This window comes from Microcaecilia unicolor, chromosome 2 (assembly GCF_901765095.1).
Source record: "Microcaecilia unicolor chromosome 2, aMicUni1.1, whole genome shotgun sequence".
NCBI classification, from domain to species: domain Eukaryota; kingdom Metazoa; phylum Chordata; class Amphibia; order Gymnophiona; family Siphonopidae; genus Microcaecilia; species Microcaecilia unicolor.
The window spans coordinates 87,090,054-87,107,005 of NC_044032.1; the positions used below are offsets into that span (position 1 = coordinate 87,090,054).

Sequence of the window (16,952 nt, forward strand, 5' to 3'; positions counted from 1 at the left end):
GCCACCGGGGCAGGAAGGGCTGGGATTCTATTCCAGGTACTTCCTTGTGGAAAAGAAAACAGGGGGGATGCGTCCCATCCTAGACCTAAGGGCCTTGAGCAAATATCTGGTCCGAGAAAAGTTCAGGATGCTTTCCCTGGGCACCCTTCTTCCCATGATTCAGAAAAACGATTGGCTATGCTCTCTGGACTTAAAGGATGCTTATACTCACATCCCGATACTGCCAGCTCACAGACAGTATCTTCGATTCCGTTTGGAAACACAGCATTTTCAGTATTGTGTGCTACCCTTTGATCTCGCCTCCGTGCCTAGAGTTTTCACAAAATGCCTGGCAGTCGTGGCGGCGTCTCTGCGCAGACTAGGAGTGCATGTGTACCCTTATCTCGACGATTGGCTGGTAAAGAGCACCTCGGAGGCAGGAGCTCAGCAGTCCATGCAGATGACTATTCAACTCCTGGAGCTACTAGGGTTTGTGATAAATTACCCAAAGTCCCACCTTCTTCCAGTTCAAAGACTAGAATTCATAGGAGCTCTTCTAGACTCCCAGACGGCTCATGCCTACCTTCCCGAGGCGAGGACAATCTCCTGCCCCTTGTTTCTTTGGTACGAGCGTCTCAGCAGATCACAGCTTGGCAGATGTTGAGATTGCTTGGCCACATGGCCTCCACAGTTCATGTGACTCCCATGGCACCTCTTCACTTGAGATTAGCTCAATGGACCCTAGCTTCCCAGTGGTATCAAGCTGCGGGGGATCTAGAGGACGTGTTCCAGCTGTCCACAGTTTTTCTCAAATCCCTATACTGGTGGACAATTCGCTCCAATTTGTCCTTGGGACGTCCTTTTCAAATTCCTCAGCCGCACAAAGTGCTGACGACGGATGCATCTCTCCTGGGGTGGAGAGCTCATATTGATGGGCTTCACACTCAAGGATGTTGGTCCCTCCAGGAGACGGGTTTTCAGATCAACCTCCTGGAGTTGCGAGAGGTCTGGAACGCGCTAAACGCTTTCAGAGATTGGTTGTCCAATCAAATTGTTCAAATTCAGACAGACAACCAGGTTGCTATGTATTACATCAACAAGCAGGGGGGTACCGGATCTCGCCCCCTGTGACAAGAAGCTGTCAGGATGTGGCTTTGGGCTCGCCAACACGGCATGTTTCTCCAAGCTACGTATTTGGCAGGCGTAAACAACAGTCTGGCCGACAGGTTGAGCAGAATAATGCAACCTCACGTGTGGTCCCTCAACTCGAGAGTTGTCCACAAGATCTTCCAAGCGTGGGGCACCCCCTTTGTAGATCTTTTCGCCACTCAGATCAGTCGCAAGGTCCCTCAGTTCTGTTCTAGACTTCAGGCCCACTGCAGACTAGTGTCAGATGCCTTCCTCCTTCATTGGGAGAAGGGCCTCCCATACCCTTGGTAGGGAAGACTTTGCTGAAACTCAAGCAAGATCGTGGAACCATGATTCTGATCGCTTTCTTCTGGCCGCGTCAGATCTGGTTCCCTCTTCTTCCGGAGTTATCCTCCGAGGAACCGTGGAGATTGGAGGGTTTTCTAACCCTCATCACTCAGAATGAGGGGGCGCTTCTGCATCTCAGCCTCCAGTCTCTGGCTCTCACGGCCTGGATGTTGAGAGCGTAGACTTTGCCTCCTTAGGTCTTTCTGAGGGTGTCTCCTGAGTCATGCTTGCTTCCAGGAAGGATTCCACGAAGAGGTGTTATTCGTTCAAATGGAAGAGGTTTGCCGTCTGGTGTGACAGCAAGCCCTTAGATCCTCGCTCTTGTCCTACAAGACCCTGCTTGAATACCTTCTGCACTTGTCCGAGTCTGGTCTCAAGACCAACTCTGTAAGAGTTCATCTTAGCACAATTAGTGCTTTTCATTATTGTGTAGAGGGTAAGTCTATCTCTGGACAGCCTTTAGTTGTTCGCTTCATGAGAGGTTTGCTTTTGTCAAAGCCCCCTGTCAAGCCTCCTACAGTGTCATGGGATCTCAATGTCGTTCTCACCCAGCTGATGAAAGCTCCTTTTGAGCCACTGAATTCTTGCCATCTGAAGTACTTGACCTGGAAGGTCATTTTCTTGGTGGCAGTTACTTCAGCTTGCAGAGTCAGTGAGCTTCAAGCCTTGGTAGCTCTATGCTCCTTATACCAAATTTCATCATAACAGAGTAGTCCTCCGCACTCACCCTAAGTTCTTGCCGAAAGTGGTGTCGGAGTTCCATCTGAACCAGTCAATTGTCTTGCCAACATTCTTTCCCTGTCCTCATACCCGCCCTGCTGAACGTCAGTTGCACACGTTGGACTGCAAAAGAGCATTGGCCTTCTATCTGGAGTGGACAAGCCCACACAGACAGTCCGCCCAATTGTTTGTTTTTTTTTGATCCCAATAGAAGTGGAGTGGCTGTCAGGAAACGTACCATTTCAAATTGGCTAGCAGATTGCATTTCCTTCACTTATGCCCAAGCTGGGCTGACTCTTGAGGGCCATGTCACGGCTCATAGAGTTCGAGCCATGGCAGCGTCAGTGGCCCACTTGAAGTCAGCCACTATTGAAGAGATTTTCAAGGCTGCAACGTGGTCATCTGTCCACACATTCACATCTCACTACTGCCTACAGCAGGGATACCCGATGCGACAGTCAGTTCAGGCAGTCGGTGCTGCAGAATCTGTTTGTGGTTTAGAATCCAACTCCACCCCCCTAGGCCCAATTTTTGTTCTGTTCCTGTCTGCATGCTCAGTTACTTGTTGTTGTTTAGGTCAATCTCAGTTATGTCCTCGCTGTTGCGAGGCCCAGTTGACCAATGTTTGTTGTTTTGAGTGAGCCTGGGGGCTAGGGATACCCCATCAGTGAGAACAAGCAGCCTGCTTGTCCTCGGAGAAAACGAGGTTACTAACCTGTAGCGGGTATTCTCTGAGGACAGCAGGCTGATTGTTCTCACAAACCCGCCCTCCTCCCCTTTGGAGTTGTGTCTTCCCTTGTCTTTTGCTTTCTATTTGACTGAGGGGCAAGCTCGCGTTACGGTCAGGAAGACAGTCGCGCAGGTGCATGCGGGGGCTAGCAAAACTTGTTGCTAGGAAGATCTTCCGATCCTGGGGCTGCCGTCGGACGTCACCCATCAGTGAGAACAATCAGCCTGCTGCCCTCGGAGAATACCCACTACAGGTTAGTAACCTCGTTATTCCCACATGTGAGAATATTATGCCTGCTTGTCCTCGGAGAAAGCTAAGTTAGTTACTTGTAGCAAGTGTTTTCCGTGGACAGCAGGTATATATTTTCACATCCCTCCCACTTCCCCTTGGAGTTGTCATCTTAGCTTTAGTACTGTACTGCTGGTCACATGCTTGAGTGTCGGGTGGGAAGGCACTTTTGCATGCATGGTGGGGGCACTGCTTCAAAACTTTAAAGTGACAGTGCACTTGGCAGTGTCTGCACCAGGCTCCGTTGATGAATTCAAACCCAATTTAAGAATAATATGCCTGCTGTCCTCGGTAAACACCTGCTATAGGTAAGTTACTTAGAGCCTTCAGTGACATCACTAGAATAAAGCTATTTGCTTGCTGGAGAGCGTAACCCACTTGTCTGGACTGGACTGGACTAGTAGAACTCAGGGAAATGATATTTGCACGTAAAAATAAATTTCACCTGAAATATATTATAATTTAAATTTTGACTATGTGAGTTGCCTTATGCTTTTACAATGAATATGATTCATCTATTCCATGTAGCAGTCAGTACAAATTATGTAATGATAAAAATATGTAATGTAGTTCAGACAGATTTAAGAACAAAATATAGAAAGATGATAGATACATATCAGATGATTGATTAATAAATATGAACCAGAAAAGTGTTAAAAGAAAAAAATATTTACTTTACACTATCAAAATAGCATTTGGTGAAATTTTAAGAGTTAATCTATTCAATGTTACTTTTAGAATTGAGAAAAACCAGTGATGTTACCAACTGCTTATCTGTAAAGTATAAACTGCAGAAAGAAAACTGTGAGGTATGTTTTTACATTTATATAATATACTATAGTATATGCTATACTGTATGACCATAATTGTCATAGTTCCTGTGAAACTGAAAAGCTTATTTTCTTCCTTTTTTGAAATTTTTATTTAGAATTTAATATAACATGTGAAATACTGTTGATCCTTCAGTGTCCACTTGATACATTATTACATAGCAAATCCCAAGAGAACAGTATGCCCCCTTCCCCCCCTCCCCACCCACAGTACCAATGTTGAAGATGTACACCTATATAAGAACTTATTTTCCAGTTATCAAATCAATTCTTGTATACTGCTGATATCCCCTTTCCAATTCTCATCATTCGTGCAAGAAAGTTCCAGTAATGAGTGGATAATGAAATCCTATAGAATGTATATGAAGGTAAGAATATACAGAACTGCTAAAGTACCCCTTTCTGCCATATCCAGATAAACAATACTGTAGCCAACCATCTGACAGCAATAATGAAAACTATTGTACACTGGCACTCTCCTTTCATGAAATCCATGGTTGCCAAACTTTGTCAAATTTCTGTTCACACTTATATTTTATAGTTAGCTTGGACATTGATTAGACATGCCAAATAATTATATGTATGACTGGTTGTGATGGTCCTGCAGTCTGCTTCCATGACTTAGCTAGCCCAATTCGGGCTGCAGTAGCAATGTGACTCTGGGCAAGTCACTTAACCCTCCATTGCCCCATGTAAGCTGCATTGAGCCTGCCATGAGTGGGAAAGTGCGGGGTACAAATGTAACCAAAAAAAAAAAATGTGTATTTTCCTCATCAGAAAATCTCTCCACTGTATAGTTCAATAGACTTGTTAATAAAGTCAGATTTACAACCTTGCCTAACATTTTACTCAAACCTTTGTTCAAGTCAAACAACATCAAAAAAAACCCCTTGAATCTTAAAATTCTCCCACCAAATATGAGGAAACGAGCCAATACCTCCACAATCCCTCCAGCACTTGGTTGAATTTACGGGTGAGATCTTATGTAGTTGGGTATGAGTGAAATACCAATGATAAAGTAATTTATATCCATTTTCCACCAAGGAGGATGCTATAGAGATTTTTGGTACTCTAAGGAATTATTTGCTCCCATTTTGTTTTCAGATAGTTTCTGGCCCAATTCCTCCTTCCATGCTTTAAGATCAGTCTGCTTCAAAGCTGCTAATTGGTAGACAATGTTATACTTCCCTTACTACGCCCTCATAAGAACATAAGCGTTGCCATACTGCGACAGACTGTAGGCCATCAGGCCCAGTATCCTGTTTCCAGCAGTGTCCAATCCAGGTCATCAATAGAAATCAAACAAAATAATCCAGGTCACAAATACCTGGCAAAATCCCAGAACAGTGAAACAGATTTTATGCTGCTTATCCTAGAAATAAGCAGTGGATTTTCCAAGTTCATCTTAATAATGGCTTATGGACTTTTCTTTTAGGAAATAATTCAAACCTTTTTAAAACCCTTCTAAGCTAACTGCTTTTCTCCGAGGACAAGCAGGCTGCTTGTTCTCACATGTGGGTTGACGTCCGTGGCGGCCCAGGAATCGGCAAAAATTTTTGCAAGCAAAATAAAATCAGTGTCTTTCAAGAGAGTTCCGTTGCGTGGGCAGCGCAAATGACTTCCCACCCACGCCTCTTCAGTTCTTTTTTTCTCCGCGGTGAGGTGCAGTTTCTTTTTTCTGATCACTTCTCTCTCAGGCCCAGGAAGAACTTCTCAGTGATTTTCGGGATCGGCTTTCGCTTGTTTTATTGTTCTGTATTTTAAAAAAAAAGTATTTGTAAGTAGTTTCCCATACTTTCTTGTACTTTTTTCCCCTGTTAAAGTTTCCTTTCTTTTTTGACGTGGCTGGCCTTTGGGGTACGCAGTTGGGTTTTCCCCTTTTTTATTCTTTTTCTTTCTTGGCACAATTGCGTCATTTGATTTCGCCGAACCCGTATTTCCTTCCATGTCATCAAAGACACCCAGCGGCTTCAAACGTTGTACTCGGTGCAACTGGACCATCTCAGGTACAGATACCCACGCCTGGTGTATCCAGTGCCTTAGGCCCGACCATAGCCCAGCCGCTTGTAGTCTGTGTCTTTGTATGAAGAAGCGCACCAAAGCGTCTCGAGAGGCCCAACGAGAGAAGCTTTTTGGGGCCTGGTCCGGTCCTTCGACATCGGTACCGAGGTCGGCGTCATTGACGTCGAGGAGAGAGGTAATGGCTGCTGGGAGACCAACTCGCGCTGGGAGCAGTGAGGCGTTGAGTGGGTCTCCACCTGCCTCAAGGCCTCCTGTTATGCAGGTCCCCCGGGACCGACCTTCGTCGGACCCGGCCCCGAGGAGCTGGGAGGATTCCATGTCCTCATCGGTACTGAGGAGTCTCGATGACGGGCGTCGAGCGAAGGCTAAGAAGCAACGTCATCGTTCTCCTTCGACGCATGGTACTGGGAGCTCCGGGGCGTCGAGAGAGTCGGCACCCGAGAAGCGTCGGCACCGAGAGGACTGCTCCTCCTCGATACAGGAGGTGCTGATGCGTCGGTCTAACAGCCCGGTACCTGCTCCCGAGCCTCCACGGATTCTGACATCGCCTGTTCCACCGGCCCCGCAGCATTCTCCGATGGCGGCTCTCAACGAGTGTATCCAGAACTTCTGGAAGGCTTACTGCGACAATCAGCTTCGGTGTTGGGGTGCTTGCGCCTACTGTACCATCTGCTGCAGCGGTGTCTGGCCCTTCTCCTGTGGTGAGGTCTCCGATTGCAGTGCCACCTGCGGCATCGGCTGCCACCCAAGTCGACTCCCCTTCGATGCTGGTAGAGGGAGCTTCGCCACAGTCGGATCAGGCGTCGACATCGCCACAGAGGACATCGTTCCTCAGAGTTGAGGCAGGTCCAGTGTCTGAGTACCTTGACACAGGTTGTATCCGACACTGAGCAGGAGCGCTGGTGGGAATCAGAGGAAAATCCCAGGTACTTCTCTTCTGATGAGTCCTTTGGGATTCTCTCTGACCCTTCCCCTCTGCTGGAAAGAAGACTCTCTCCATCCGAGAGTCTGTCTTTTTCCTCCTTTGTCCGGTAAATGGCTACGGCTATTCCCTTCCCTGTGGAGGCTGAGGATGAGCCCAGGACTGAGATGCTCGAGGTCCTGGATTATTCTTCTCCCCTAAAGAGGCTGTGACAGTCCCTCTGCATAAGGTACTGAAGGAAGTCTTTATGCGAAACTGATCTGCCCCTCTGTCTGGCCCTGTGGTTCCCAAGAAAGTTGAATCCCAATATCAGATCCATGGTGAACCTGGATTGATGAGGTCCCAATTACCCCATAAATCCATGGTGGTGGATTCCGCTCTCAAGAGAGCTAGGAGTACTAGAGACTATGCTTCGGCGCCCCCAGGCAGAGAAGCTAGGAGTCTAGACACTTTTGGGAGAAGGACGTATCAGGCCGCTATGCTTGCCACCAAGATCCAGTCTTACCAGCTGTTCACGAGCGTGCACTTGTGGGACTCGATACAGCAACTGTCGGGCTTGGTGGATGCACTCCCTATGGAGCTGGCCGAGCCTTTTCGCCAGGTAGGCAGCAGAAGGCGTGTTGAAAGTTCCTGGTCAGGGGTATGTTTGACACTTTTGATGTAGCATCCAGGATCGCTGCTCAGGGTATAGTGATGCGCAGATTCTCATGGCTGCGTGTCTCTTACCTGGATCATTCTGTCCAGCAGCGAATGGCGGATGTTCCTTGCCGGGGGGGATAATCTTTTTGGTGAAAAAGTAGAGGATCTCGTTGATCAGATCAAGAAGCATAATGATCTTTGGATTCTCTCTCCCACCGGGCGCCTTCTGCTACAGCCTCCTCATCTAGGAGGTATTTTGGAGGGAAGAGAAGTGCTCCCTTATTCGTACTCTTGGCTTAGGTACACTCCTGCTTCTCGGCGGCCTGCCCAGGCTCAGCCCCAGCGCGTTTGTTCTCGTCAACAGCGTGCATCTAAGGTCCATTCTGCTCCCCAGCAAAAGCAAGGGACGGGCTTTTGACTGGCTCCAGTTCAGCATAGCCTCTATCAAAGTGTCCATGTCGGACGACTTGCCGGTAGGAGGGAGGTTGTTGATTTTTCACCAAAGGTGGCCTCTTATAACCTCCGACCGGTGGGTTCTTCAAATAGTCCAGTTAGGATACACCCTCAATCTGGAATCCAAACCTCCAGATTGCCCGCCAGGAGCTCATTCTTACATCTCCCAGCACAGGCAGGTACTTGCAGAGGAACTCTCCGCCCTTCTAAAGGCCAGTGCGGTCGAACCCATTCCACCAGGGGAAGAAGGGCTGGGATTCTATTCCAGGTACTTCCTTGTGCAAAAGAAAACAGGGGGGATGCGTCCCATACTAGACCTAAGGGGCCTGAACAAATATCTGGTTCGAGAAAAGTTTAGGATGGTTTCCCTGGCACCCTTCTTTCCATGATTCAAGAGAACGATTGGCTATGCTCTCTGGACTTAAAGGATGCTTACACACACATGTTGATACTTCCAGCTCACAGGAGGTATCTTCGATTTCGGCTAGGAACACAGCACTTTCAGTACTGTGTACTGCCCTTTGGTCTGGCGTCTGCGCCCAGGGTGTTCACAAAGTGCCTGGCTGTAGTCACAGCGTCGCTATGCAGACTGGGAGTGCATGTGTTCCCTTATCTCGATGATTGGCTGGTGAAGAGCACCTTGGAGGCAGGCGCTCCACAGTCCATGCGAATAACTATTCAGATGCTAGAACTACTGGAGTTCGTGATCAATTACTCCAAGTTCCATCTCACCCCAGTTCAAAAATTGGAATTCATTGGAGCACTGTTGAACAGAAAGACAGCTTGAGCTTATCTTCCCGAGGCGAGGGCAGACAACCACCTGTCCCTAGTGTCCATGGTTCGAGTGTTTCAACAGATCACGGTTCGGCAGATGTTGAGACTTCTGGGGCACATGGCCTCCACGGTTCATGTGACTCCCATGGCACACCTAAACATGAGATCAGCTCAATGGACCCTAGCTTCCCAATGGTATCAAGCTGTGGGGAGTCTAGAGGATGTGATCTAACTGTCCACCGACTTTCGGAATTCCTTGCAGTGGTGGACGATTTGATCCAATTTGACCTTGGGATGTCCATTCCAAATTCCTCAGCCACAAAAGGTGCTGACGGATGCATCCCTCCTGGGGTGGGGAGCTAATGTAGATGGACTTCACACTCAAGGAGCTTGGTCCTTTCAGGAAAAAGGTCTTCAGATCAATCTCCTGGAATTGCTACTACTACTACTTAACATTTCTAGAGCGCTACTAGGGTTATGCAGCGCTGTACAGTTTAACAAAGAAGGACAGTCCCTGCTCGAAGGAGCTTACAATCTAAAGGACGAAATATCAAGTTAGGGCAGTCAAGATTTCCTGAATAGAGGTGTAGCGGTTAGGTGCCGAAGGCGACATAGAAGAAGTGGGCTTTGAGCAAGGATTTGAAGATGGGCAGGGAGGGGGCCTGGCTTATGGGCTCCAAGCATGGGGTGAGGCGAGGCAGAAAGGGCGGAGCCTGGAGTTGGCGGTGGTGAAGGGTACTGAGAGGAGGGATTTGTCTTGAGAGCGGAGGTTACGGGTAGGAACTTAAGGGGAGATGAGGGTAGAGTAGTAAGGAGGGGCTGCAGATCGAGTGCATTTGTAGGTTAGTAGGAGAAGCTTGAACTGTATGCGGTACCTGATCGGAAGCCAGTGAAGTGACTTGAGGAGAGAGGTGATATGAGTATATTGGTCCAGGCGGAAGATAAGACATGCAGCCGAGTTCTGAACGGACTGAAGGGGGGATAGATGGTTAAGTGGGAGGCCAGTGAGGAGTAGGTTGCAGTAGTCAAGGCGAGAGGTAATGAGAGAGTGGACGAGAGTTCGGGTGGTGTGCTCAGAGAAGAAAGGGCGAATTTTGCTAATGTTATAGAGGAAGAAGCGACAGGTCTTGGCTATCTGCTGGATATGCGCAGAGAAGGAGAGGGAGGAGTCGAAGATGACTCCGAGGTTGCGGGCAGATGAGACGGGGACGGTGAGGGTGTTATCAACTGAGATAGAGAGTGGAGGGAGAGGGGAAGTGGGTTTGGGTGGGAAGACAATCAGTTTGCCATGTAGGTTGCCATGTATTACACCAACAAGCAGGGGGGCACCAGATGTCTCCCTCTGTGTCAGGAAGCCGTCCAGATGTGGCTTTGGGCACGCCGTCACGACATGTTTCTCCAAGCCACTTATCTCGTAGGCGTAAATAACAGTCTGGCCGACAGACTGAGCAGGGTAATGCATCCTCACGAGTGGTCACTGAACATGGGTGTAGTCCGCAAGATCTTTCGAGCGTGGGGCACCCCCTCGGTGGATCTTTTTGCCACTCAGATCAATCACAAGGTCCCTCAGTTCTGTTAGATGCTTCAGGCCCACGACAGTTGGATGCTTTTCTCCTTCATTGGGGGAGAGGCCTCCTGTATGTATATCCTCCCATACTTCTGTTGGGGAAGACTTTGCTGAAACTCAAGCAAGACTGCGGAACCATGATTCTGATAGCTCCCTTCTGGCCGTGTCAGATTTGGTTCCCTCTTCTTCTGGAGTTGTCCTCCGAAGAACCATGGAAATTGGAATGTTTTCCAACCCTCACCACCCAGAACGAGGGGTCGCTTCTATATCCCAACCTCCAGTCTCTGGCTCTCATGGCCTGGATGTTGAGAGCTTAGAATTCGCCTCCTTGGGTCTTTCAGAGGGTGTCTCCCGAGTCTTGCTTGCTTCCAGAAAAGATTCCACGAAGAGGTGTTACTCTTTCAAATGGAGGAGGTTTGCCGTCTGGTGTGACAGCAAGGCCCTAGATCCTCTTTCTTGTCCTACACAGACCCTGCTTGAATACCTTCTACACTTGTCAGAGTCTGGTCTCAAGACCAACTCCGTTAAGGGTTCACCTTAGTGCGATTAGTGCTTATCACCGTGTAGAAGGTAAGCCTATCTCTGGACAGCCTTTAGTTGTTCGCTTCATGAGATGTTGGCTTTTGTCAAAGTCCCCGGTCAAACCTCCACCAGTGTCATGGGATCTCAACGTCGTTCTCACCCAGCTGATGAAAGCTCCTTTTGAGCCACTGAATTCTTGCCATCTGAAGTATTTGACTTGGGAGGTCACTTTCTTGGTGGCTGTTACTTCAGCTCATAGGGTCAGTGAGCTTCAGGCCTTGGTGGTGTATGCACCTTATATCAAGTTCCATCATAACAGAGTAGTCCTCTTCATGCACCCTAAGTTCCTGCCTAAGGTTGTGTTGGAGTTCCATCTGAACCAGTCCATTGTCTTGCTAACATTCTTTCCCTGTCCTCATACCCGCCCTGGCGAAAGCAGTTTACATACCTTGGACTGCAGAAGAGCATTGGCCTTTTACGTAGAGCGGACGAAGCCCTTCAGACAGTCCGCTCAGTTGTTTGTTTGTTTCAATCCCAACAGGAGGGGAGTTGCCATCGGAAAAAGCACAATCTCCAATCGGTTAGCAGATTGCGTTTCTTTCACTTAAGCTCAAGTTGGGCTGACTTTACAGGGTCATGTCACGGCTCATAATGTTAGAGCCATGGCTGCGTCAGTGGCCCGCTTAAAGTTGGCCTCAGTTGACGAGATTTGCAAGGCTGCGACGTGGTCATCAGTCCACACATTCACATCTTACTACTTCCTTCAGCAGGATACCCGACAGCCGGTTTGGGCAGGTGTGCTACAGAATCTGTTCGGGGTTTAGAAATCAACTCCACCCCCCTAGGCCCATTTTGATTCTGTTCTAGGCTGCACTCTGTTAGTTCCTTTTGGTTTTAGGTCAATCTTTATGTCCTCTCTGGTTCGAGGCCCAATTGACCAATGTTCATTGTTTTGGGTGAGCCTGGATGCTAGGGATACCCCAATTGTGAGAACAAGCAGCCTGCTTGTCCTCTGAGAAAGCGAAGATACTTACCTGTAACTGGTATTCTCAGAGGACAGCAGGCTGATTGTTCTCACAAACCTGCCCTCCTCCCCTTTGGAGTTGTTATTTATGATCTTGTTTATATGCTTTTTGATTAAACTAAGGAGACACGCTCTTGCAGCGGGCGGGAAGCCGTTCGCGCATGCGTAGTCCATCCAGCTTGCGCAACGGAATGTTCCCGAAAATCTTAATTTTTGCTGGCAAAATTTTTCTTCCGGTTCCTGGACTGCCATGGACAACGATGACCCAATTGTGAGAACAATCAACCTGCTGTCCTCGGAGAATACCAGCTACAGGTAAGTATCTTTGCTTTCTTTACCATAGTACCAAATGTAGGGGCTGTTGTACTTGTGATAATAAAATATGTAGCCTGTCACACAACTACCTGTTATTTCTCCTACTCCTGTTCTATGGGATATAGGGGTAGGTAGTTAATGTGCAGTTTTAGGGTAAGAACTGAGAACCTGTTAAAATTTACTGTGTGGGTGGAATTCAATGTATGTATCTCACTATTTGAAATTCAGTGATTTAGCCTTTTCCTTCAGGTTTTTTTTTAAAATTATTTTTTATTCCCTGATGTACCGGTTGGTTGTAGACCTAATTCAATAGATTAATCTTGCAAAGTAAAGACCTAGAATAAATCTGATCCTGATCTATTGGTATAGCTGATTAACAATGATATTTTGATTATACTGTCAATACGGTACTGCCCACAGTGAGAGAAGCTTGTTGAACAAGTTTAAGGAAGAGAAGGTAGATTGGTATCCTATGTAATATATAATGAGAATAGCAACCAATGGATATGTTAACAGAGGTCCTTTTTATCTAGAGCAGGAAGCCCCTGTGAAATAGGTTTTACAGCAAACACATCTCTAGAACTGTATTAAGCCACTTATCTACACAGCTGGTTGGGATTAGGGGAAGACAAGGTTAAGAAATGCATCAGAAATGCCCAAAACCACAGCTCTAAGGTAGGGATAACCAGAAGTAATGCCAGAACAACTCTTATCTGGAAGCTTCCCACACTTGAGGAAGGAGTCAAGAAAGACCTTGTGGCTGCTTTCAGCTTTCTTAAGCAGAATCTTTAGCCACACCTAAGCTTTACAAATTGCCTACGAAAAAAAAACGGGAGGGGGAGGGCTCAACACACTTAAAGGAGAGCAGTTTTTAAATCTAGTACTCAGATTAACAGATATCAATAAAAATAGACAATAAACAAGTTATACAGCAAGCAGATCACAATATTAGCAGAGCAGATAAAAACAGGTTTTGTTTTGGTATAAATATAAATGCAGATACAAGGACAGACAAGAATTGGGGGGGGGGGGGGGGGGGGGGGAGGGGAGAGATGACCCAAACCACAGCTCTAAGGTAGGGATAACCAGAAATAATGCCAGAACAAGTCTTATCTGGGAGCTTCCAGCACTTGAGGCAGGAGTCAAGAAAGACCTTGTGGCTGCCTTCAGCTCTCTCAAGCAGAAGCTTTAGCCACACCTAAGTTTTACAAATTGCCTATGAAAACAAAAAACAGGTGGGGGAGGGGGAGTCCTCAACACACTTTAAGGAGAGCAGAGATGTCCTAATTAAGGGGTCTTTTTACAAAGGTGCGCTAGCATTTTTAGCACATGCTGAAAATAAGTATGCGTTAAACGCTAGAGATGCCCATATATTTCTATGGGCGTCTCTAGTGTTTAGCATGCGCTAAAATCACTAGCGGGCCTTTGTAAAAGACCCTTAAGTTTGTAGCCTCCTAATTGGTTGAAAGCCCTTTAAATCAGATTAGGCCAAGGGTGCTCTGGAGTTGAGGTGGATGGGAGGGATTTAAAGTCTAAACTGAGGCATTGTGTGCCTTTTAGCTGTGCTTTATACTGATACTATAGTTATTGTAAGATTGCCCATTTAAATGCTAGTCTATGGAACTGTAACAGAGAATTCATATGCTAAGAAAAACCATTCCTTAAATTCCTGTAGAAAGTGAGCAGAGTAACTCAAAATAAAGTCCCTGAGGTGGTTACCCTTTAATTCTAAGTCTACCTGTCTGTCCGGTTAAACCCTTTTGAATACCTACCCCTTAGTTTTCTCTGCAAATGCTTATCTGTTGTTGCTGGGTTTTGAGCATACCCATGTTTTCTTTCTGGATGTTGTATTTAAAAATTTTTGTTCCTTTTTGGAGATATATTTTATTTATTGCATTTGTATCCCACATTTTCACACCTATTTGCGGGGCTCAGTGTGGCTTACAATACATTGTGAATGATCGAAATACAATTGGTCACAGTACGATTATGGGGTACGTTGTGGAGAGTTATGGGAAGACAAAGTCAAAGTCAAGTATCATCTGGGAATAGAACAATGGAATGTAGCAATGGGGAAATGATAGGGCGATAGAACAATAGCAGGAGAACATTAGGGTATAACAATTTTATCTGTGGGTGGAGTTTTAAGTGTAGTGAAAGTAAGGGGAAGAGAATTCAGAAGGGAGTGTATTGGTGCTTTTCTATTAGCGTGTATGGATTCATGTGTTTTGGTCTTTGCAGTAAATCTTCTCAAAGAGATGAGTCTTCAATAGTCTGCGGAAGTCGGTTAATTCGTAGATCGTTTTCAGGTTGCGTGGTAGTGTATTCCAGAATTGCGTGCTCATATAAGAGAAGGTTGATGCATGCAGTACTTTGTATTTTATGCCTTTGCAATTGGGGAAGTGGAGATTGAGGAAAGTTCGGGATGATCTTTTAGCGTTTCTAGGTGGCAGGTCTATTAAATCAGACGTGTGTGGGGGCTTCACCATGAATGATTTTGTGAACTAATGTGCATACTTTAAAGGTGATGCGTTCCTTGAGTGGGAGCCAGTGTAGTTTCTCACGTAAGGGTTTTGCACTTTTGTATTTTGGTTTTCCGAAGATGAGTCTGGCTGCTGTATTCTGGGCTGTTTGAAGTTTCCTCAGTATTTGTTCTTTGCAGCCTGCGTATAGTGAGTTGCAGTAGTCCAGATGACTGAGTACGAGTGATTGCACTAGGCTGCGGAAGACAGATCTCGGAAAGAATGGTCTTATTCTTTTCAGTTTCCACATGGAGTAGAACATCTTTTTGGTAGTGTTGTTCGCATGAGTCTCAAGTGTGAGATGGCGGTCTATAGTGACTCCAAGGATTTTCAAAGTTTCTGAGATTGGTAGATTTAGCTTGGGTGTGTTAATAGCAGTAAATTTATTCGTGTTGTATTGGGAGGTAAGTATGAGGCATTGAGTTTTATCTGCATTCAGTTTCAATCGAAATGCATCTGCCCAGGTGTTCATGATGTGTAGACTTTGGTTGATCTCGTTGGAGATTTCATTAATGTCTTGTTTGAAAGGAATATATATCGTTACATCGTCGGCATATATGTATGGGTTTAGGTTATGGTTTGATAGACTTTTTGCCAGGGGGACCATCATAAGGTTGAAAATAGTTGGTGAGAGGGGGGATCCCTGCGGTACTCCACACTCAGGTGTCCATGCATCAGATGTAGTTGAATTTGATGTGACCTGATCTGAGCGTAAAGTTAAGAACTCCTTGAACCAGTTTAGGACATTGCCTCCGATGCCAAAATATTCAAGTATGTGTAGTAGGATTCCATGGTCGACCATATCAAAGGCACTTGACATGTCAAATTGTAAGAGGAGTATGTTGGTGCCGGTTGCAATCATTTGTTTGAATTTAGTCATTAGAGTAATTAATACTGTTTCTGTGCTGTGATTTGATCGGAATCCTGATTGGGCATCGTGCAGTATTGAGAACTTGTTGAGATAGTTTGTGAGTTGTTTGGTTACCATCCCTTCGGTTATTTTGGTTATTAGTGGTATAGATTCTACTGGTCTGTAGTTAGTTATTTCACTTGCGTTTTTCTTTGTGTCTTTGGGTATTGGGGTGAGTAAAATGTTTCCTTTTTCCTTTGGGGAAAAGTCCGTTTTGTAGCATGAAGTTCACGTGGTTCGTTAGGTCTATTATGAATTGTTGAGGAGCTGATTTCATGAGGTTGTTTGGGCAGATATCTAGTTTGCATTGGGATTTGGTGAATCTTTTGAGCGTTTTAGAGATGAGGTCCTCTGGCAGTAATTCCAATTCGGTCCAGATCCTGTCTGCTGGATATATTCCGTCTTCTGGGTCTAGACAGTTTAGGAGCGTGGCATATTCAATAGGGCTGGTGGGTATTTTAAGTCGTAGTTGTATGATTTTCTCCTTGAAGTATTTCGCGAGGTCGTCGGCCTCTGGTATATCTTTGCTGTTGTTTGTAACTGGTGTGGTGTCTAGCAACTTATTTACAAGGTAGAAGAGTTTGTGTGTGTCTTTGTAGTTTGGTCCGATTATTGTTTTGTAGTGTAGTCTTTTAGTTTGTTTTATGGTATATTTGTATTTTCTCCGAAGTGCTTTCCAGGCATTCAGCGTGTGTTCATCTTTCTTTTTGTTCCTTGCGCATTCTAGTTTTCTGATGGAAATAGATATCTTTTACATAATTCTTTCTGTATGTTGGAAAGCATAAAAAAAAAGATTTTATAAATTGAAATATATGGGAAAAATATATGCCAACTGGTATTCAAACAATCAAATTAGGTAGTCCTTAATTTATAGTGTGGGGAATGCTTCAATATCTACAATATTACTTTCCCAAATACACATTTATTCTCATGATTTTCACTAACTCTTTTTACTCCTAATGATGGACATAGACACATTAACTTTTTATCCGAGGATCTTCAGATCTTCAGATCTTTCAAAAGTTTCCACCATATGGGGACACGCCCCAAAATGTAATTGGTGTTTTTTACATCCTCATTGATGAACCCGTAAAATACTTTTATTTCTACTATTGTTTTTTTTTTACTTATATCTTTAAAAGCATTTCTAATCCGTCGATTTTCCAGTCTTCTTAAATCAAGTAAGCGGTAAATATTTTTTAAGTTATAAATATTACTTAGCTTAGCTTAAGTTTATAACAGCAGCGATTTTCTTCCAA

General features: G+C 45.6%; 1 protein-coding gene across 1 annotated transcript in view; it reads left to right on the forward strand.

Moving 5' to 3' along the window:
• PARP8 (poly(ADP-ribose) polymerase family member 8) overlaps positions 1-16,952 on the forward strand; it is a 583,039-nt gene that overhangs the window by 79,723 nt on the left and 486,364 nt on the right. The window contains exon 5 of the mRNA XM_030193114.1: positions 3,932-4,002. Coding sequence (XP_030048974.1) covers positions 3,932-4,002 — 71 coding nt within the window. The remainder of the gene's footprint in view (positions 1-3,931; positions 4,003-16,952) is intronic.